Source organism: Leucopleurus acutus (assembly GCF_964270905.1).
Source record: "Leucopleurus acutus genome assembly, chromosome: 8".
In the NCBI taxonomy this organism is placed as follows: domain Eukaryota; kingdom Metazoa; phylum Chordata; class Mammalia; order Artiodactyla; family Delphinidae; genus Leucopleurus; species Leucopleurus acutus.
In genome coordinates, this window is record NC_139151.1 from 21,461,405 (window position 1) to 21,485,308 (window position 23,904).

General features: G+C 37.9%; 1 protein-coding gene across 1 annotated transcript; it reads left to right on the forward strand.

The window, feature by feature from the left end:
* Nucleotides 1-1,986: 1,986 nt before the first annotated feature.
* On the forward strand, nucleotides 1,987-18,840 carry BTG4 (BTG anti-proliferation factor 4; the record flags this gene model as incomplete). Its single annotated transcript, XM_082845402.1, has 4 exons — nucleotides 1,987-2,159; nucleotides 2,620-2,757; nucleotides 17,064-17,262; nucleotides 18,658-18,840. 4 exons carry the CDS (start codon nucleotides 1,987-1,989, stop codon nucleotides 18,838-18,840), a joined length of 693 nt encoding a protein of 230 aa, XP_082701528.1.
* Between the last annotated feature and the right edge of the window lie 5,064 nt (nucleotides 18,841-23,904).

A 23,904-nucleotide genomic window follows, 5' to 3' on the forward strand; every position in this document is an offset into this window, starting at 1 on the left:
ATAGCCATTCTAACAGGTGTGAGATGATATCTCATTGTGGTTTTGGTTTGCATTTCCCTGATGATTAGTGATGCTGAGTATCTTTTCATGTGCCTGCTGGCCATCTGCATTCCCTCTTTGGAAAAATGTCTATTCAGGTCTTCTCAAAGCCCATATTCTTAAGCATTATGTTGTGCAGGAAGGAAAGATGTGACAAAAACAATAACATTAGCAGAAAAGGCTAAGTGCTAGTTCAGCGTGAAGCAGAGGTATGATGTCACTACCACCAAGGCGAATGCCACCTGAGGCTGTGTTCTAGAAATAAGTTTTCAGAGCAAGGGAGGTTAACAGTCCCATTCTATTCTGTCATAGCAGAGCACACATTGGGAACATTGGGCTTCTGGGCTTTACACTTTGAAAGAGGATTACTGATGCACCTGAAACTCATCCAGATGTGAGTGCTGAGCATGGAGAAATATCTGAGTAACATGTTTATGGGAAGAACTGTGGAAAAGCTAAGAATAGTTAGCCACTGCCCCCAAAGAGGAGTCTCAAGGGATGCTGAATAGCTAGTATTTGAAGCGTCTTCATGTGGTGGAGGATTAGATACAATCTGTATGGTTCCAGAGGAAAAAAATTAAGCTGCAAATATAGGGAATCAAAGAGTTGGATGTAGTTTCTCAAGGAGAGGAAGGACCTCCTGGCATTTGGAACTTTTTAGAAAAGAAATGGGCTTCCTTGTAAGAGAATGAATTCTTTTTCAGTGACAGAGAACCTGAATGACCACTTATGATGGGTGTTAAAGACATATGCCAGGTGTTGTGGTTCTTAAATTTAGTGAGTATAAGAATCACCAGAGGGAACTTGTTAAATACTGACTCCCAGGTATGCCTTCAGAAGTATTGATTCAGTGGATCTGGGATAAGGTCCTGGAATCTGCATTTTTAACAAGCAGCTCAATGGGTCCAAATCAGGTGATCAGCGACCTACGCTTTGAGAGCTAGTGAGACTAGATAAACTTTGAGGTCTTGTCTACTTATTTTACAAATAAGCATTTTAGTGAAAAATGTGTGTAGTCGATATGACTATTAAAAGAGAGCTGTCTTTAGTTTCAGAATAGATCCAAGACAAACTTCTTTAATATGTTGACGGTTATGAGAGACAAAAATATTGGAATGTAGGCTCTTAGGATATGGAAGGAGAAGGCTTGATTCTTAATCAATGTCATAAAAGATAAGACTTTAAGAGCAAAATAGAAGATAGAAATCCAGTTTGAAGATCTTTAAACACTGTAAGTAAGGAACCCACTCTGCATATGCCAAGGAGCAATCTGATGGGGACCTGGAAAAAGCTGTCAATTATCCTAAAGGACAGCACCTGTGTAAGGCTAACACCTATCAGGTTTGGGGGCCCAGGTTTATATAAACTGCAGCCTAAAACTGACAAAACAAGTGTGGTGAGAGTGTCTTCTAACTCTGGCCCACTTTCTGTTGGGCTAAAGAGCTTTTGCTGGCAAGTTTAATATATATTTGATTAATCTTGACTTTTACTTAAAGTGTGCAACCTGAGAGCTGCATTTTAGGAACTACTGTATCCTGAAATGTTTTTGCTCTCTGTAAATAGGTTTTCAACACTGGTACTTGGAGTAATTTACTGTCCCATGTCCAGACTTTTAAAAGCATTTAATTTGCATAGTGATTCATTTGTTTAAGTGTATTACAGTATTTAAACGATGTTTTTTTCTTTGAAAATCATTCAAATGATTTGAAAATCATTAAAGGTTAGTTGAGGAATTGGTGTTCCTGGCTGTTTTGTTGATTGATAGTATTGATGTGCTTTTTTTTAGTTCATTAAAGACTAACAAGTGACCTCTGTTTTAAATTTAAGGTATATAAAGTTTCCAAATGGCAGTTACATGTTGATAATAAGTTAGACCCTTGTTTTTGTTTAATTTCTTCTTGCCTCCTTTTAATGGCTGCAGACCTACTTGTCGACTCTTCTTGAATCATGAGAGATGAAATAGCAACAACAGTCTTCTTTGTCACAAGATTAGCAAAAAAACATGATAAATTGAGTAAACAACAGATAGAAGACTTTGCAGAAAAGTTGATGACGATCTTGTTTAAAACATACAGAAGTCACTGGCACTCTGATCACCCTTCTAAAGGTCAAGGCTTCAGGTGAGAGTTGATATGCATGGCAAAGGGAAGTAAGAAGTTAGCAGTAAACACCTGCAATGATTTTGTTGGCAGCCTTTAAGTAATGAAAATTTTATGGGCTCAAATTTATTTGTTTGAACTTGGACTTGAAAAAAGGAGGTGTGGTAGATAATAGTACAAGTCAAAAACTATAGAGCAAACCTCTTTATGTGAGGTGGATTAAACAATTTCTAACTTGTGTTTACCCTGAAGGTTATACAGTGAACCTTTGGTGTGACTTAGTAACGGAATCCATGTTCTGAGTTGCTGTGTAAAAAGTCGGTATTTTACTCTTGCTGTAAAACTGGAGGGTGGCCAAGGAGTTGAGGAAAGATGGGAGTGAGGTGGGAGCTGTGTGTATTGGAGTTTCTTGCCTACAACATGATTCTCCAGCTAAAGTACCTGTCACCACGTCTTTGTTTCCCTTTCCTTGTTTTTAAAGGTGTATCAGGATAAACAATAATCAGAGTAAAGATCCTATTCTAGAAAGGGCTTGTGCTGAAAGTAATGTGGATTTTTCTCACCTGGGACTTCCGAAGGAGATGACCATATGGGTAGATCCCTTTGAAGTGTGCTGTAGGTGAGTAATCTCATTGGAGTTAGTTTGTGTGCTCTGTGACCCTTGGAAATCTTAGGGTATTTAGTCAGCTCTATGCACCTTTGTGAAAGGTGATGCTCCAAAGCCCTGGATTAGCAGGGAGGGCACAGGGTGGCTAAGACTAGAGGCAAACTATATCAGACAACACAGCCTTCCCAATTAGGGTGGATGGAGTGGGAAGCACAAAGATTTTTGCATAGTATTTGAAATTTGACTTTAATCACTGCATCATATTGCCAACTGTAGATTATAATGTCCAAGTATTATAGGCAGTATCAAGGGGGAAGAGGAGTTATTTACCAACAGCAATTCAGTCCATCAGTTGAATCGAAAGAAAGTAGTCTGACTTTATCTTAGTTAATTCCTAGAAAGCTTTTATAGAATCCTTGACCCCTGCCAATTACGACAGTATTAGTAGCTGAAGGTCATAATGTCTCTCAATGTGCTTTGCTGTCAAGCCATTTCAATTTGTTTTTTTTTAAATTGCAGTATAGTTGATTTACAAAATTATATTAGTTTCAGGTATACAACATAGTAATTCAAAGTTTTTACAGATTATACCCCATTTAAATTTATTATAAAACATTAGCTATATTCCCTGTGCTGTACTATATCCTTGTAGCTTATTTATTTTATACATAGTAGTTTGTACCTACCCCTATCTTTCCCCTCGCCACTTCCCTTTGCCCTGCTGGTAACCACTAGTTTGTTTTCTATGTTTGCTGAGTCTGTTTCTGTTTTGATATATACATATGTTTTATTTTTTAGATCCCACATATAAATGATATAGTACAGTATTTGACTTTCTCTGTCTGACTTACTTCACTAAGCATAATACTCTCTAGGTCCATCCATGTTGCTGCAAATGGCAGAATTTCATTCTTTTTTATGGCTGAGTAGTACTCAGTTGTATATATACATGCCACATCTTCTTTATCCATTCATCTGTTGATGGACACTTGGGTTGCTTCTGTCTTAGCTATTGTAAATAGTGCTGCCCTGAACATTGGGGTGCATGCATCTTTTCAAATTTCCTGGATATGTACCCAGGAGTGTTTTTTTTTTCTGGATATATACCTAGGATATATATTGCTGGATCATATGGTAATCCTACTTTTAATTTGAGGAAGCTCCATACTGTTTTCCATAGTGGCTGCACCAATTTACATTCCCACTGATAGTGTACAAGGGTTTCATTTTCTCCATGTTCTCGCCAACATTTGGTATTTGTAGACATTTTGATGATAGCCATACTGACAGGTGTGAGGTGATGTCTCATTGTTTTGATTTGCATTTCTCTAATAATGTAAGATGTTGAGCATCTCGTTATGTGCCTGTTAGCCATTTGTATGTCCATTTCTTTGGAAAAATGTCTATTCAGGCCTTCTGAACATTTTTTTTGAATTTTATTTTATTTATTTTTTTATACAGCAGGTTCTTATTAGTTATCCATTTTATACTTATTAGTGTATATATGTCAATCCCAATCTCCCAATTCATCACACCCACCCCCCACCACTGTACCCCCTTGGTGTCCATATGTTTGTTCTCTACATCTGTGTCTCAGTTTCTGCCCTGCAAACTGGTTCATCTGTACCATTTTTCTAGGTTCCACATATATGCGTTAATATACGATATTTGTTTTTCTCTTTCTGACTTACTTCACTCTGTATGACAGACGGTATGACAGTCTCTAGATCCATCCACGTCTCTGCAAATGACTCAATTTCATTCCTATTTATGGCTGAGTAATATTCCATTGTATATATGTACCACATCTTCTTTATTCATTCATGTGTTGATGGGCATTTAGGTTGCTTCCATGTCCTGGCTGTTGTAAATGGTGCTGCAATGAACATTGGGGTGCATGTGTCTTTTTGAATTATGGTTTTCTCCGGGTATATGTCCAGGAGTGGTATTGCTGGGTCATATGGTAATTCTATTTTTAGTTTTTTAAGGAACCTCCATATTGTTCTCCATAGTGGCTGTATCAATTTACATTCCCACGCACAGTGCAACAGGGTTCCCTTTTCTCTACACCCTATCTAGCATTTATTGTTTGTAGATTTTTTGATGATGGCCATTCTGACTGGTGTGAGGTGACACCTCATTGTAGTTTTGATTTGCATTTTTCTAATAATTAGTGATGTTGAGCAGCTTTTCATGTTCTTCTTGGCCATTTGTATGTCTTCTTTGGAGAAATGTCTATTTAGGTCTTCTGCTCATTTTTAGATTGGGTTGTTTGTTCTTTTAATATTGAGCTGCATGAACTGTTTATATATGTTGGAGATTAATCCTTTGTCTGTTGATTCGTTTGCAAATATTTTCTCCCATTCTGAGGGTTGTCTTTTTGTCTTGTTTGTAGTTTCCTTTGCTGTGCAAAAGCTTTGAAGTTTCATTAGGTCCCATCTGTTTATTTTTGTTTTTATTTCCATTACTCTAGGAGGTGGATCAAAAAAGATCTTGCTGTGATTTATGTCAAAGAGTGTTTTTATGTTTTCCTCTAAGAGTTTTATAGTATCCCATCTTACATTTAGGTCTCTAAACCAATTTGAGTTTATTTTTGTATATGGTGTTAGGGACTGTTCTAATTTCATTCTTTTACATGTAGCTGTCCAGTTTTCCCAGCACCACTTATTGAAGAGACTGTCTTTTCTGCATTGTATATCCTTGCCTCCTTTGTCATAGATTAGTTGACCATAAGTGCATGGGTTTATCTCTGGGTTTTCTATCTTGTTCCATTGATCTATATTTCTGTTTTTGTGCCAGTACCATATTGTCTTGATTACTGTAACTTCATAGTATAGTCTGAAGTCAGGGAGTCTGATTCCTCCAGCTCCACTATTTTCCCTCAAGACTGCTTTGGTTATTCGGGGTCTTTTGTGTCTCCATACAAATTGTAAGGTTTTTTGTTCTACTTCTATAAAAAATGCCATTGGTGGGCTTCCCTGGTGGCGCAGTGGTTGAGAGTCCGCCTGCCCATGCAGGGGACACGGGTTCGTGCCCCGGTCCGGGAAAATCCCACATGCCGTGGAGCAGCTGGGCCCGTGAGCCATGGCCACTGACCCTGCACGTCCGGAGCCTGTGCTCTGCAACGGGAGAGGCCACAACAGTGAGAGGCCCGTGTACCACAAAAATAAATAAATAAATAAATAAATGCCATTGGTAATTTGATAGGGATTGCATTGAATCTGTAGATTGCTTTGGGTAGTATAGTCATTTTCACAATATTGAGTCTTCCAATCCAAGAACATGGTATATCTCTCCATCTGTTGGTATCATCTTTAATTTCTTTCATCAGTGTCATAGTTTTCTGCATACAGGTCTTTTATCTCCCTAGGTAGGTTTATTCCTAGGTATTTTATTCTTTTTGTTGCAATAGTAAATGGGAATGTTTCCTTAATTTCTCTTTCATATTTTTCATCATTAGTGTATAGGAATGCAAGAGATTTCTGTGCATTAATTTTGTATCCTTCAACTTCACCAAATTCATTGATTAGCTCTAATAGTTTTCTGGTGGCATCTTTAGGATCCTCTATGTATAGTATCATGTCATCTGCAAACAGTGACACTTTTATTTCTTTTGCAATTTGTATTCTCTGATTGCCGTGGCTAGGACTTTATGTTGAATAATAGTGGTGAGAGTGGACCTCCTTGTCTTGTTCCTGATTTTAGAGGAAATGCTTTCAGTTTTCCACCATTGAGAATGATGTTTGCTGTGGGTTTGTCATATATATGGCTATTATTATGTTGAGGTAGGTTCCCTCTGCCCACTTTCTGGAGAGATTTTATGATAAATGGGTGTTGAATTTTGTCAAAAGTTTTTCTGCATCTATTGAGATGATCATATGGTTTTTCTTCTTCAGTTTGTTAATATGGTGTATCACATTGATTGATTTGCATATATTGAAGAATCCTTGCATCCCTGGGATAAATCCCACTTGATCGTGGTGTATGATCCTTTAAATGTTTTGTTGGATTCTGTTTGCTAGTATTTTGTTGAGGATTTTTGCATCTATATTCATCAGTGATATTGGTCTGTAATTTTCTTTTTTTGTAGTATCTTTGTCTGGTTTTGGTATCAGGGTGATGGTGGCGTCACAGAATGAGTTTGGGAATGTTCCTTCCTCTGTAATTTTTGGAAGAGTTTGAGAAGGATAGGTGTTAGCTCCTCTCTAATTGTTTGATAGATTCACCTGTAAAGCCATCTGGTCGTGTACTTTTGTTTGTTGGGAGATTTTTAATCACAGTTTCAATTTCATTACTTGTGATTGGTCTGTTAATATTTTCTATTTCTTCCTCGCTCAGTCTTGGAAGGTTATACATTTCTAAGAATTTGTCCATTTCTTCCAGGTTGTCCATTTTATTGGCATAGAGTTGCTTGTAGTAGTCTCTTAGGATGCTTTGTATTTCTGCGGTGTCTGTTGTAACTTATTTTCCATTTCTAATTTTATTGATTTGAGTGCTCTCCCTCTTTTTCTTGTTGAGTCTGGCTAATGGTTTATCAATCTTGTTTATCTTCTCAAAGAACCAGCTTTTAATATTATTGACCTTTGCTATTGCTTTCCTTGTCTCCTTTTCATTTTTTTCTGCTCTGATATTTATGATTTCTTTCCTTCTACTAACATTAGGTTTTTGCTTTTTTTTTTTTTTTTTTTTGCGGTATGCGGGCCTGCCTCTCACTGTTGTGGCCTCTCCTGTTGCAGAGCACAGGCTCCGGACGTGCAGGCTCAGCGGCCATGGCTCACGGGTCCCGCCGCTTCACGGCATGTGGGATCTTCCCGGACCGGGGCACAAACCCATGTCCCCTGCATCAGCAGGCAGACCCTCAACCACTGCGCCACCTGGGAAGCCCGTAACATTAGGTTTTTTGTTCTACTTTCTCTAGTTCCTTTAGGTGTAATGTTAGATTGTATATTTGCGATGTTTGTTGTTTCTTGAGGTAGAATTGTATTGCTATAAACTTCCCTCTTAGAATTCCTTTTGCTTCATCCCATAGGTTTTGGATCATCATGTTTTCACTGTCATTTGTTTCTAGGTATTTTTTAATTTCCTCTTTGATTTCTTCAGTGACCTCTTGGCTATTTAGTAATGTAGTGTTTAGCCTCCATGTGTCAGTGTGTTTTATTTTTTGTTCCCTGTAATTGATTTCTAATCTCATAGTGTTGTGATCAGAAAAGATGCTTGATATGATTTCAATTTTCTTAAATTTACTGAGGCTTGATTTGTGACCCAAGATGTGATCTATCCTGGAGAATGTTCCGTGCGCACTTTATAAGAAAGTGTAATCTGCAGTTTTTGGATGGAATGTCCTATAAATATCAATTAAATCTATCTGGTCTATTGTGTCATTTAAAGGTTGTGTTTCCTTATTAATTTTCTCTTTGGATGATCTGTCCATTGGTGTAAGTGAGTTGTTAAAGTCTCCCACTGTTATTGTGTTACTGTTGATTTCCTCTTTTAGAGATGATAGCAGTTGCCTTATGTATTGAGGTGCTCCTATGTTGGGTGCATATATATTTATAATTGTTATATCTTCTTCTTGGGTTGATCCCTTGATCATTATGTAGTGTCCTTCCTTGTCTCTTGTAACAGTCTTTATTTTAAAATCTATTTTATCTGATATGAGTATTGCTACTCCAGCTTTCTTTTGATTTCCATTTGCATGGAATATCTTTTCCATTCCCTCACTTTCAGTCTGTATGTGTCCCTAGGTCTGAGGTGGGTCTCTTGTAGACAGCATATATATGGGTCTTGTTTTTGTATCCTTTCAGCAAGCCTGTGTCTTTTGGTTGGAGCATTTAATCCATTCACGTTTAAAGTAATTATCGATATGTATGTTCTTATAACCATTTTCTTAATTGTTTTGGGTTTGTTTTTGTAGGTCCTTTTCTTGTCTTTTGTTTCCCACTTAGAGAAGTTCCTTTAGCATTTGTTGTAGAGGTGGTTTGGTGGTGCTGAATTCTCTTAGCTTTTGCTTGCCTGTAAAGCTTTTGATTTCTCCATTGAATCTGAATGAGATCCTTGCTGGGTAGAGTAATCTTGGTTGTAGGTTCTTCCCTTTCATCACTTTAAATATGTCATGCCACTCCCTTCTGGCTTGTAGAGTTTCTGCTGAGAAATCAGCTGTTAACCTTATGGGAGTTCCCTTTTGTGTTATTTGTCCTTTTTCCTTTGCTGCTTTTGATAATTTTTCTTTGTCTTCAGTTTTTTGCCAATTTGATTACTATGTGCCTCAGAATGTTTCTCCTTGGGTTTATCCTGTATGGCACTCTCTGCGCTTCCTGGACTTGGGTGACTATTTCCCTTCCCATGTTCGGGAAGTTTTCGACTATAATCTCTTCAAATATTTTATAGGGTTCTTTCTCTCTATCTTCTTCTGGGATCCCTATAATGCCAGTGTTTTTGCGTTTAATGTTGTCCAGAGGTCTCTTAGGCTGTCTTCATTTCTTTTCATTCTTTTTTCTTTATTTTGTTCCACAGCAGTGAATTTCACCATTCTGTCTTCCAGGTCACTTATCCGTTCTTCTGCCTCAGTTATTCTGCTATTGATTCTTTCTAGTGTATTTTTCTTTTCAGTTATTGTATTGGTCCTCTCTGCTTGTGTGTTCTTTAATTCTTCTAGGTCTTTGTTAAACGTTTCTTGCATCTTCTCGATCTTTGCCTCCATTCTTTTTCTGAGGTCCTGGATCATCTTCACTATCAGTATTCTGAATTCTTTTTCTGGAATGTTGCCTATCTCCACTTCATTTAGTTATTTTTGTGGGGTTTTATCTTGTTCCTTTATCTGGTACATAACCCTCTGCCTTTTCATCTTGTCTTTCTGTGATTGTGGTTTTTGTTCCACAGGCTGCAGGATTGTAGTTCTTCTTGCTTCTGCTGTCTGCCCTCTGGTGGATGAGGCTATCTAAGAGGCTTGTGCAAGTTTCCTGATGGGAGGGACTAGTGGTGGGTAGAGCTGGGTGTTTCTCTGGTGGGCAGAGCTCAGTAAAACTTTAATCTGCTTGTCTGCTGATGGGTGGGGCTGGGTTCCCTTCCTGTTGAGTGTTTGGCCTGAGATGCCCCAGCACTGGAGCCTACCTGGGCTCTTTGGTGAGGCTAATGACAGACTCTGGAGGGCTCACGCCAAGGAGTACTTCCTAGAACTTCTGCTGCCAGTGTCCTTGTCCTCATGGTGAAACATAGACACCCTCTGCCTCTGCAGGAGACCCTCCAACACTAGCAGGTAGGTCTTGTTCAGTCTCCTATGGGGTCACTGCTCCTTCTCCTGGGTTCCGATGTGCACACTACTTTCTGTGTTCCCTCCAAGGGTGGAGTCTCTGTTTCCCCCAGTCCTGTCGAAGTCCTGCAATCAAATCCCTCTAGCCTTCAAAATCTGATTCTCTAGGAATTCCTCCTCCTGTTACCAGATGCCCAGGTTGGGAAACCTGACGTGGGGCTCACAACCTTCACTCCAGTGGGTGGACTTCTGTGGTATAAGTGTTCTTCAGTTTGTGAGTCACCCACCCAGCAGTTATGGGATTTAATTTTATTGTGATTGCGCCCCTCCTACCATGTCACTGTGGCTTCTCCTTTGTCTTTGAATGTGGGGTATCTTTTTTGGTGAGTTCCAGGGTCTTCCTGTCGATGATTGTTCAGCACTTAGTTGTGATTCTGGTGCTCTCACAAAAGGGAGTGAGAGCATGTCCTCCTACTCTGCCATCTTGAACCAATCCTATCTGTCCATTTTTTGACTGGGTTGTTTGTTTGTTGTTGTTGTTTTCATATTGAGTTGTATATTGTGGATATTAATTCCTTGTCAGTTATGTTATTTGCAAATATTTTCTTCCATTCAGTAGGTTATCTTTTTGCTTTCTTGATGGTTTCCTTTGCTGTGCAAAAGCTTTTAAGTTTAATTGGGTCCTATTTGTTTATTTTTGTTTTCTTTGCCTTAGGAGACAGATCCAAAAAAAATATTACTACAATTTATATTAGGTTTCTGCCTATGTTTTCATCTAGGGGTTTATGTGGTTTGCAGTCTTACATATAGGTCTTTAATCCATTTTGAGTTTATTGTTTATATGTGTGAGAAACTGTTATAATTTCATTGTCTACTTGTAGCTGCCCTGTTGTCCCAGCACCACTTATTGAAGAGACTGTCTTTTCCCCATTGTATATTCTTACCTCTCTGTCATAGATTAATTAACCATAGGTGCATGGGTTTATTTCTGGGCTGTCTGTTCTCTTCCACTGATCTATATGTCTATTTTTGTACTAGTATCATACTGTTTTGATTACCAGAGTTTTGTAATATAGGCTGAAGTGCAGGAGCTTGATACCTCCAGCTCTGTTCTTTCTCAAGATTGCTTTGGCTATTTGGGGTCTTTTTTGTTTTCATACAAATCTTAGAATTATTTGCTATAGTTCTGTGAAAAATGCCATTAGTATTTTGATAGGGATGGCATTGAATCTGTAGATCGCCTTGGGTATTATGGTTATTTTAACAATATTAATTCTTCCAATCCATGAACATGGTATGTCTTTCCATCTGTTTTTGTCTTCAGTTTCTTTCATCAGAGTTTTATAAATTTCTGAGTACAGGTCTTTTTACCTTCTTAGTTAGATTTATTCTTAGGTATTTTATTCTTTTTGATGTGATGGTAAATGAGATTGTTTTCTTAATTTCTTTCTGATAGTTCATAGTTAGTGTGTAGAAATGTAACAGATTTCTGCAACAAATTTCTGTATACTAGTTTTGTATTCTGCAATTTTACCAAATTGTTCTCTGGTGGTATCTTTAGGATTTTCTATGTATACTATCATGTCATCTGCAAACAGTGACAGTTTTACTTCTTCCTTTCCAATTTGGATTCCTTTTCTTTTTCTTGTCAGATTGCTGTGTCTAGAGTTTTGAATACTATGTTGAATAAAAGAGGTGCGAGTCGGTATCTTTGTCTTGTTCTGATCTTAGAGAAAATGCTGTCAACTTTTTATGATGAGTATGATGTTAGCTGTGGACTTACCATATATGACCTTTGTTATGTTGAGAGATGTTCCCTCTATACCCACTTTGTGGAGAGTTTTTATTATAAATGAATGTTGAATAGTGTTGAAAGGTTTTTGTACATCTATTGAGATGATAATAGGATCTTTTATTCAACTTGTTAATGTGATGTATTGCATTGATTTGTGGTTATTGAACCATCCTTGCATTCCTGGGATAAATCCCACTTGACATGGTGTATGATCCTTTTAATGTATTGTTGGATTTGATTTGCTAATATTTTGTTGAGGATTTTTGCATCTATGTTCATCAGTGATACTGACCTGTAATTTTTTTCTGTGATATCTTTGTCTGGTTTTGGTATCAGGGTGATGTGGCCTCATAGAATGAGTTTGGAAGTGTTCCTTCCTCTGCAATTTTTTGGAAGAGTTTGAGAAGGATAGGTGTCACTCTTCTCTAAATGTTTGCTAGAACTCACCTGTAAAGCTGTCTGGTTCTGGAATTTTGTTTGTTGGGAGTTTCTTTTTTTTTTTTCATTATTAATTCAATTTCATTACTGGTAATTTGTCTGTTCATGTTTTCTGTTTCAGCCTGGTTCAGTCTTGGGAGATTGTACAGTTCTAGGAATTTGTCCATTTCTTCTAGGTTGTCCATTTTATTTGCATATGGTTATTCATAGTAATCTCTTGTGATCTTTTTATTGTTTGTAACTTCTTTTTTATTTCTGATTTTATTGATTTGGGCCCTCTCTTTTTCTCTTGATGAGTCTGGCTAAAGGTTTATCAATTTTGTTTATCTTTTCAAAGAACCACCTCTTAGTTTCATTGATCTATCTTTTTGTTTGTTTTTTGTCTCTATTTCATTTCTGCTCTGATATTTATAATTTCTTTCCTTCTAACAACTTTGGACTTTATTTGTCTTCTTCTAGTTTCTTTTGATGTAAGGTTAGGCTGTTTGAGACTTTTGTTTCCCAAGGTAGGCTTGTATCACTATAAACTTCCCTCTTAGAACTACTTTTGCTGCATCCCATAGATTTTTGGATCATTGTGTTTTTGTTTTCATTTGTCTCCAGGTATTTTTTGATTTCCTCTTTGATTTCTTCAATGATCCATTGGTCGTTTAGTTTATATTGTTTAGCCTTTACATGTTTGTGGGTTTTTTTTTTCAGTTTTCTTATAGTGATTTCTACTTTTGTAGCATTGTGGTCAGAAAAGATGCTCAATATGATTTCAGTCTTCTTAAATGTACTGAGAATTGATTTGTGGCCTAGCATGTGATTTGTCCTGGAGAATGTTCCATGTACACTTGAAAAGAATGTGTATTCTGCTGCTTTTGGATGGAATGCCCTGTAGATATCTGTTAGGTCCATTTGGTCTACTGTGTCATTTAAGGCTAGTGTTTCCCTCTTGATTTTCTGTCTGGATGATCTGTCCATTGATATAAGTGGGGAGTTAAAGTCCCCTACTATTATTGTGTTACTGTCAAGTTGTCCCTGTATCTCTGTTAATATTAACTTTACATATTTAGGTGCTCCTATGTTGGGTGCATATATATTTACAATTGTTATACCTTCTTCTTGGATTGATCCCTTGATCATTATGTAATGTCCTTCTTTGTCTCTTGTTACAGTTTTTGTTTTAAAATTCTACTTTGTCTTAGAGTCTACTTTGTCTGGTGTAAGTATTGCTACCCTGGCTTTCTTTTCACTTCTATTTACATGGTATACCTTTTCCTGTCCTCTCACTTTCAGTGTATGTGTGTCTTTAGATATGAAGTGAGTTTCTTGTAGACAGCATATATATGAGTATTGTTTTTGTATCTTCAGTCACTCTATATCTTTTGATTAGAACGTTTATTCCAGTTACATTTAACGTAATTATTGATTGGTATGTACTTACAGCCAGTTTATTAATTGTTTTGGTGTTGTTTTTGTAGTTATTTTGTTCCTTTCTTCTTTTCTCTCTTCCCTCGTTATTTGATGACTATCTTTAGTGTTATGTTCAAATTTCTTTCTGTTTTTTGTGTATCTATTATGGATTTTAATTTTTGGTTACCATGAGGTTTATATATAGCAATCTATATATGTGATTATTTAAATTGCTCATCTCTTAATTTCAAATGCATTTTAACAACCCTGCATTTTTACTCCTCTCCCCTCATGATTACTGTTTTTTCACATCATATTTTCCATCTAATTCTTTTGTGTATCCCTTAACTACTTATTGCAGATCTAGGCAATTTTACTACTTTTGTCTTTTAACCTTCCTATTAGCTTTGTATGTGGTTGATCTTACTGCCTTTATTGTATTTTGCCTTTACCAATGAGCTTTTTCCTTTCGTAATTTTCATGTTTCTAGTTGTGGTTTTTCTTTTTTGCTTAGCGAAGCCCCTTTTAACATTTCTTGTAAAGCTGCTTTGGTGATGCTGGACTCTTTTAGCTTTTGCTTATCTGTAAAACTTTTGATCTCTCTTTCAAATCTGAGAGTAAGCCTTGCCAAGTAGAATATTCTTGGCCATAGGTTTTTCATTTCATCACTTTAAATATACTGCAACACACCCTTCTGACCTGCAGAGTTTCTGCTGAAAAGTCAGCTGATAGCTTTATGAGGAGTCCCCTTACATGCAACCTGTTGCTTTTTTCTTGCTTTTAATATCCTCTCTTTATCTTTAATTTTTGCCATTTTAATTACAACGTATCTTGGTGCGGTCCTCCTTGGGTTGATCCTGTTTGAGGCTCTCTGTGTTTCCTGGACCTGGATATCTGTTTCCTCTGCCAGGTAGGGAAGTTTTCAGCTATATGTCTTCAAATATATTCTCTGACCCTTTTTCTTTTCTCCTTCTAGGATCCCTATAATGTGAATGTTAGCATTCTTGGTGTTTTTCCAGAGATCTCTTAAAGTATTCTAATTTCTTTTTATTCTTTTTTTCTGTTTCAGCTTCACTGATTTCTATTACTCTGTCTTCCAGCTCACTGATCTGTTCCTCTGTATCATCTAGTCTACTGTTGATTCCTTCTAGTGTATTTTCACTTCAGTGAAATTCTCCAGTTCTGCTTTGTTCTTCTCTGTATCTTCTAACTCTTTGTTTAACTTCTCACTATTTCCCTACATTCTTCTCCCAAGTTCTTTGTTCTTCTTTATGATCATTACCTTCAACTCTTTATTGGGTAGATTACCTTTCTCCACTTAATTCTTCTTCTGGGGTTTTATCCCATTCCTTCATTTGGAACATGTTCCTCTGTTTCCTCATTTTGCCTAATTTGTTTTTATTTCTATGTATCTGGTTGGTTGATAACATTTCCTGGCTTTGGAGAAGTAGCCTTTTGTAGGAGACATCCTGTGCATCCCAGCAGTGCACTCCCCTCTGGTCACCAGAACTATATGCTCTAGGGGTGCCCCCTATGTGGGATGTGTGGGTCCTTATGTTGTGGTGGACTGACTACTGTGGGTGGTCTAGTAGGTGGGGCTGGTCCCTGATCTGGTTGGTTGCCGGGCCCTGCCATGTATGGAGGCTGCCAGCTGCTGGTTGTGAGGTTAGGTCATTAGGAAACTGGCTGTGGAACCATGGGGAAGGGGGTCCTGGGGCTAGTGCTGGCTCACTGATGGGCAGAGCTGGGTTCTGGCCTTGGTGGTTGTGGGGCTGAGCTTTCCAGTTCTAGTATCAGCCTGCTGGTGGGTAGGGTCAGTTCCTGATACAACTGGTTGTGCATTCTGGAGTGTCTCAGAGTTGGTGCTGGCCCATTGGTGAATGGGGCTGGATCCCAAGGTGGCTGGCCGAGGAGTTCACGGTGTCCTAGAGCTGGTGTTGGCCTGCCAGTGGGTTGGGCTGTGGTTGAGAGGGTGCAGGGGCTAGTGTTTGCTCACTGGCTCACTAGAGCTGAGTCCTGAAATTTCTGGCTGCAGGGCCTGTGGGTCCTAGAGTTAGCTGGTATAGGCCTGCTGGGGGGGTGGGGCAGCTCCCTGACATAGCTGGCTACAGGGTCTGAGGTGTCCCAAAGCTTGTTTTTGCTTGCTGGTAGGTGGGGCTGGATCCCCGAATGGCTGGCTGAGGGACCCAAGGTGTCTCAGAGCTAGTGTTGGCCTGTTGGTAGATGGGGTCTGGGCTCAGGTGATCTTGGAGCTGATGTTAGCCTGCTGGTGGGTGGGCTGGGAAACCAGGGCCCAGGGGTCTTGAGGATGTCCACTCGTGGGTGAGGTTCCTCCCTGGGCTGGCCCTGGCTCCTTGGTGGTGGTGGGGTCAGGGTCCAGGGTATCCTGGGGCCGATTCCTTCCCACTGGTAGGCAGAGCTGGGTCCTGGGATCTCTGCCTGCAGGGCCCTGTGGGTCCTGGGGCTAGTGCTGGTGCACTGGTGTGTGGGGCCAGGCCCTGGGCCCTCTGTTGGACAGCGCTGCATCCTGGGGCAGCTGTGGGCTCAGGGGGTCTTAAGGCCGTGTACCTGCTAGTAGGTGGAGCTGTTTTCCCACCTAGCTAGTTGCTTGGCCTGAGGCATCTCAGCACTGGTGCTGAAGGGCTGATGGGCGGGTCTGGGTCCTGGTGCTAATAAGCTAGAGGAAGGATTTCAAAATGGCGCTTGCCAGCACGAATGTCCACGTGGTAGAACAAGCTCCCCAAAATGGTTGCTGCCAGTGTCTGTGTCCCCAGCATGAGCTCAAGTTGCCCCCTGCCTCTCCAGGAAGCTCTCCAAGATCAGCTGGTGGGTCTGACCCAGGCTCCTTTCAAATTACTGCTTCTGCCCTGGGTCCTGGAGATTTTGTGTGGGCCCTTTACGAGTGGCATCTCTATTTCCCACAGCCCTCTGACTTTCCCAAAGTAAGCCCCACTGGCATTCAAAGCCAAGCATTCTGGGGGCTCATCTTCCTGGTACAGGATCCCTGGTCTGGGAAGCTCCATGTGGGGCTCAGACCCATTGTTTCTTCGGGAGAACCTCTATAACTGTAATTAGCCCCCCACTTGTGTGTTGCCCACCCAGGGGTATGGGTCTGACCTATACCATGACTCTGCCCCTCTTACTGGTCTCATTGTGGTTCCTTCTCTATAACTTTAGTTGTAGAAATCTTTTCTGCTAGATTCCAGTCTCTCATCAATAGTTGCTCTCTAGATAGTTGTAATCTTGGTGTGCCCATGAGAGGAGGTAGGCCCAGGATCTTCCTACTCCACTATCTTGGCCAAGCTTTGAGAATTTGTTTTCTTTTTTTTTAAAGTAACTTTTCTTGTAAATTACTGAGTTGTTTCCAGAAAAGATTAGAGATAAAACCTGTGAGAATTTGAATCCCTAATGAATGCTTTATTTTCCTTTCCTACTTAGGTATGGTGAGAAAAATCATCCATTTACAATTGCTTCTTTCAAAGACAGATGGGAGGAATGGGAATTATCCCAACAAATCAGTGATGCTGTTAATAGAGCCACGTTAGACTACTCCTCTGGCACTTCCTCTGATGAAGAAAGTTGTAACAAAGAACCTCAGATAATTCCTAAAGTCAGAAATCCAAAGAGTATTTATCAGGTAAATTGTTCTCCATTTCTTCTCTGTATATTTTTTTTCTACTCTAATTCTAAAAAGAGTATGCTCACTGTAAAAGCAAAGAAACAAATAATTGGAAAATATGGAAAGCTTATAAAGATTAAAATCACAGTAATAATATTCTGGCAAAACCTTTTCTGTCTTTTTTTCTTCCTTCTCTCTCTTTATACCCTCTACTTGGCTGAGTGCACACTGATTTAGGGAGAATCTCTGACCCTTTGTATGTATGTAAATTTGTTTTCTTAATCACTTATGTATTGACACGTTAAAGCAATTTAAATATTTTACATTTTAAATCATTTGCTTCCCTTATAATTTATTTAGCTAATGTATTATTGGAAGACATCTAGGTTGTTTTCACATTGTTGTTATATTAAAAAAGCTAATTTTTACAGAGATGTCAGAATTCTAAGTTATTTCTAGAGATGTGATTCTCAGACATGTAATTACTGGGTCATTGTGTATGAATATTTTATGAGTTCTTAACACAGGACAAAGTACCTTCTAGAAAGATGTCTTTGTTTGTAGTCTTACCAGCTCTATGTGAAAGTGTTTATCATTTTCCCTAAAATTGGGTATTCTCATTGAAAAATATCATTTTTATTAATTAGATTAAACATTAAAACAAAAACTCCATGTACCTAAGTGTTGTAGTTAATTACTGTCTTATGAATTTTTTCTCCTTCACCCATTTATCATTTGAGGTCCTAATGTGTTATTAAAGGCTTTTCAAAGGTTAGAAATATTTTAACCCCTTGTCACATTACTGGAAAACTTTTTTCCCCTAGCTTGTTTAGTTTTCTAAACCATATATGTAGTTTATATTTAGTTCTATATGTAAAGTTTAAAATTATGTAGTAAAATGTTTGCCCTTAATTCTATTTTTATGCTTAGAGAGATCTTCTTAATCTAAGGATCAGATCTGTAGTCAGCTATATTCTTTTAGAACAATGTCCTTTGAAAGTGTGGTCTGCAAAACATTTATATTGGTCATCTGAGATGTTTAAGATGGATGTTTCTAGACCTCAGCCCCAGAGATTGTGATTAGATAGTTTTGGGTTGAGCGAGATGGGGATCAGGTAGGAGAAAACACAGGAATATATACTAATTTGAGTAAATTTTTAAATTTTTTGTTTTTAAAATTCTTGGTTGGACCAAAGAATTTTGTTAAAAGATATGAAGTGACTTACTTCATACCCTAAAATGCAACTCAATTTTCCAAAGATAAGGATCTACTTTGATTTCTATTCATTTGTATTTCCTATGCTTTTGAAAAGTTGAACCTGTGAGTTACGGGTTTATATTTAATCCTTAGAAGTGGCTTATCAGTTTACAGAAAATCATCATGCTCCTTTTTTCTTCTTTTTTTCTCCCCAGGTTGAAAACTTGAAACAGCCCTTTCAATCTTGGTTCCATATCCCCCACAAAAACAATATGGGGGATGGCCGAATGGGCCTCCTAGGAAATGCTTATCATGCATTGCATAAGATCCCTAAGGGTCACAGGCCTGCTGCTGGGCACCGGGTGGACAGGTACCACTGGGTCAACACACACCGATAGTGCAGCGGCTGGGCCCTCGCGGGGTAGAGCTCAGCAGAGCTACTTTACTTTCTCTGAAATGAAAACAAGTCTAAGCTCGAGAGGCCCAGGAAACAGAAAAAATAACCACATTAGGGACTAGGGTGCATGATGGTGAATCCTCTCATGCAGATCATGACTGTGTTCTTAGCTGTACTTTTAATTCTTTAATTTTAAATGAAGGGTTATATAACACAAATGAATGTACCCAATAAGGTAATAGAATGAAGATATTGACCTGTAATAAGATTCAATGCATTATGAAGAGTAACAGTTTAAATAAACGTGCTGTGTTTTTAATACCTTCTTAGTTGAGTTTGTTGCAAGAAAGTTTTAAAAGTTCTTGTTTTTCATTAGCCATTAAAAAAAAAAGTAGACCTTCATTTAGGGAAGAGTGATCCTCACAGTATTCAGGTTCTACTTTATTACCTGCCATTACTGTTCTATTTTATAAGGTCAGTAAGAGCTTGTCTGAAAACTACTTTTTAAGACATCATTCCCTTAAAAAATTTGGCATATTTCTAAACCTCATAATAGCCTTAATTATGACACTTTGTGGATGATATATCTCACTATGAAGAACTCAAGTGAAGCAGAAAAAAGCATAGTACCAAGGAAATAAAAATCCCTCCCATCCAACCAGAAATTACCATTATTAACATTAAATGGTGACCATCTTTCCAGTGATCCTTTATATACATACAAATGTAAGAATTGACATATAGAAAATTTAATAAGAAAACCATACTACGGGAGCTACTTGATAGATATTTAGATTTAATTTTACTTGACCTCAGAAAAAAAGAAACCTAAAGTGAAACTGAAAGTTGTTGAAATAGTCATAAGATTTTCTATCACAGAGTATTTTAGTTTTCGAAATATTTCTTTTATGGTTAAAAAAAGGAACACCAGGAGGCCAGACAGTCTTTAAAACTTAAAAAAAAAATACAGTATTGCTTATTTCTTACTATGAAAGCTGCAGAAATTAACATTCTTCATTTTTTTCTTTGCTCCTTATCTTCCATGTCACTTTACAAATTGAGGTATAATTGACATATAACATTAGTTTCAGGTGCACAACATGATCTGATATTTGTATACATTGTGAAATGATTACCACAATAAGTCTAGTTAACGTCTGTCAGCATAAATAGTTACTTTTTTTGGGGGGGGATGAGAACTGTTTTTACTCTCTTGGTAACTTTCAAATATGCAACATTTTTAATGTCAAGGTTTAACATTTAAGTTCTCTCCTGAAATAATTATTCTTAATAGTTGATTTTTCTTAGTTCTGTATTTCAACTTATTCAATGAATGCTCATCAATATTTTCTATATGTGAAATCTATTTTGATTCACCTTTCTTTTTTATAAATTTTATTTTATTCATTTTTTTATACAGCAGGTTCTTATTAGTCTACACTTTTATACACATCAGTGTATACATGTCAATCCCAATTGCCCAGTTCAGCACACCACCATCCCCACCCTCCCGAGGCTTTCCCCCCTTGGTGTCCATATGTTTATTCTCTACATCTGTGTCTCAACTTCTGCCCTGAAAACCGGTTCATCTGTACCATTTTTCTAGGTTCCACATACATACATTAATATACGATATTTGTTTTTCTCTTTCTGACTTACTTCACTCTGTATGACAGTCTCTAGATCCATCCATGTCTCAACAAATGACCCAGTTTCGTTCCTTTTTATGGCTGGGTAATATTCCATTGTATATATGTACCACATCTTCTTTATCCATTTGTCTTTCGTTGGGCATTTAGGTTGCTTCCATGACCTGGCTATTGTAAATAGTGCTGTAATGAACATTGGGGTGCATGTGTCTTTTTGAATTATGGTTTTCTCTGGGTATATGCCCAGTAGTGGTATTGCTGGGTCATATGGTAATTCTATTTTTAGTTTTTTAAGGAACCTCCATATTGTTCTCCATAGTGGCTGTATCATTTACATTCCCACCAACAGTGCAACAGGGTTCCCTATTCTCCACACCCTCTCCAACATTTGTTGTTTATAGATTTTCTGATGATGCCCATTCTAACTGGTGTGAGGTGATACCTCATTGTAGTTTTGATTGGCATTTCTCTAATAATTAGTGATGTTGAACAGCTTTTCATGTGCTTCTTGGCCATCTGTATATCTTCTTTGGAGAAATGTCTGTTTAGGTCTTCTGCCCATTTTTGGATTGGGTTGTTTGTTTCGTTAATATTGAGCTGCATGAGCTGTTTATATATTTTGGAGATTAATCCTTTGTCCATTGATTCATTTGAAAATATATTCTCCCATTCTGAGGGTTGTCTTTTTGTCTTGTTTGTAGTTTCCTTTGCTGTGCAAAAGCTTTGAAGTTTCATTAGGTCCCATTTGTTTATTTTTGTTTTTATTTCCATTACTCTAGGAGGTGGATCAAAAATGATCTTGCTGTGATTTATGTCAAAGAGTGTTCTTCCTATGTTTTCCTCTAAGAGTTTTATAGTGTCTGGTCTTATACTTATGTTTCAAATCCATTTTGAGTTTATTTTTGTATGTGGTGTTAGGGATTGTTCTAATTTCATTCTTTTACATGTAGCTGTCCAGTTTTCCCAGCACCATTTATTGAAGAGACTGTCTTGTCTCCATTGTATACTGTTGCCTCCTGTGTCATAGATTAGTTGATCATAGGTGCGTGGGTTTATCTCTGGGCTTTCTATCTTGTTCCGTTGATTTATATTTCTGTTTTTGGCCAGTACCATATTGTCTTGATTACTGTAGCTTTGTAGTATAGTCTGAAGTCAGGGAGTGTGGTTCCTCCAGCTCCGTTTTTTCCCCTCAAGACTGCTTTGGCTATTCGGGTTGTTTGTATCTCCATACAAATTTTAAGATTATTTGTTCTACTTCTGTAAAAAATGCCATTGGTAATTTGATAGGAATTGCATTGAATCTGTAGATTGCTTTGGGTAGTATAGTCATTTTCACATTATTGATTCTTCCAATCCAAGAACATGGTATATCTCTCCATCTGTTGGTATCATCTTTAATTTCTTTCATCAGTGTCATAGTTTTCTGCATACAGATCTTTTGTCTCTCTAGGTAGGTTTATTCCTAGGTATTTTATTCTTTGCGTTGCAATGGTAAATGGGAGTGTTTCCTTAATTTCTCTTTCAGATTTTTCATCATTTGTGTATAGGAATGCAAGAGATTTCTGTGCATTAATTTCATATCATTCAGCTTAACCAAATTCATTGATTAGCTCTAGTAGTTTTCTGGTGGCATCTTTAGGATTCTCTATGTATAGTATCATGTCATCTGCAAACAGTGACAGTTCAACTTCTTTTCCAATTTGTATTTCTTTTATTTCTTTTTCTTCTCTGATTGCCGTCACTAGGATTTCCAAAACTATGTTGAATAATAACGGGGAGAGTGGACATCCTTGTCTTGTTCCTGATTTTAGAGGAAATGCTTTCAGTTTTTCACCATTGAGAATGATGTTTGCTGTGGGTTTGTTGTATATGGCCTTTATCATGTTGAGGTAGGTTCCCTCTATGCCCACTTTCTGGAGAGTTTTTATCATAAATGGGCATTGAATTTTGTCAAAAGCTGTTTCTGCATTTATTGAGATGATCATATGGTTTTTTTTTTTTTTTTTTTTTTTTTTGCGGTATGCAGGCCTCTCACTGTTGTGGCCTCTCCCGTTGCGGAGCACAGGCTCCGGACGCGCAGGCTCAGCGGCCATGGCTCACGGGCCCAGCCTCTCCGCGGCATGTGGGATCTTCCCGGACCGGGGCACGAACTCGTGTCCCCTGCATCGGCAGGCAGACTCTCAACCACTACACCACCAGGGAAGCCCGATCATATGGTTTTTATCCTTAAATTTGTTAATATGGTGTATCACACTGATTGATTTGTGTATATTGAAGAATCCTTGCATCCCTGGGATAAATCCCACTTGATCGTGGTGTATGATCCTTTTAATTTGTTGTTGGATTCTGTTTGCTAGTAGTTTGTTGAGGATTTTTGCATCTATATTCATCAGTGATATTGGTGTGTAATTTTCTTTTTTTGTAGTATTTTTGTCTGGTTTTGGTATCAGGGTGATGGTGGCCTCACAGAATGAGTTTGGGAGTGTTCCTTCCTCTGCAAGTTTTTGGAAGAGTTTGAGAAGGATAGGTGTTAGCTCTTCTCTAAATGTTTGATACAATTCACCTGTGAAGCCATTTGGTCCTGGACTTTTGTTTGTTGGAAGTTTTTTAATCACAGTTTCAATTTCATTACTTGTGATTGGTCTGTTCATATTTTCTATTTCTTCCTCGCTCAGTCTTGGAAGGTTATACCTTTCTAAGAATTTGTCCATTTCTTCCAGTTTGTCCATTTTATTGGCATAGAGTTGCTTGTAATAGTCTCTTAGGATGCTTTGTATTTCTGCAGTGTCTGTTGTAACTTCTCCTTTTTCATTTCTAATTTTATTGATTTGAGTCCTCTCCCTCTTTTTCTTGATGAGTCTGGCTAATGGTTTATCAACTTTGTTTATGTTCCCAAAGAACCAGCTTTTAGTTTTATTGACCTTTGCTATTGTTTTCTTTGTGTCTATTTCATTTATTTCTGCTCTGATCTTGACAATTTCTTTCCTTCTGCTAACTTTGCGTTTTGTTTGTTCTTCTTTCTCTAGTTCCTTTAGGGGTAAGGTTAGATTGTTTATTTGAGATTTTTCTCGTTTCTTGAGGTAGGCTTGTATATAAGCTTCCCTCTTCCTTCTTTTTGATTTCCTCTTTGATTTCTTCAGTGATCTCTTGGTTATTCAGTAACGTATTGTTTAGCCTCCATGTGTTTCTGTTTTTCACGTTTTTTTCCCCTGTAATTCATTTCTCATCTCATAGCATTGTGGTCAGAAAAGATGCTTGATATGATTTCAATTTTCTTAAATTTACTGAGGCTTGATTTGTGACCCAAGATATGATCTATCTTGGGAATGTTCCATGCGCACTTGAGAAGGAAGTGTAACCTGCTGTTTTTGGATGGAATGTCCTATAAATATCAATTAAATCTATCTGGTCTATTA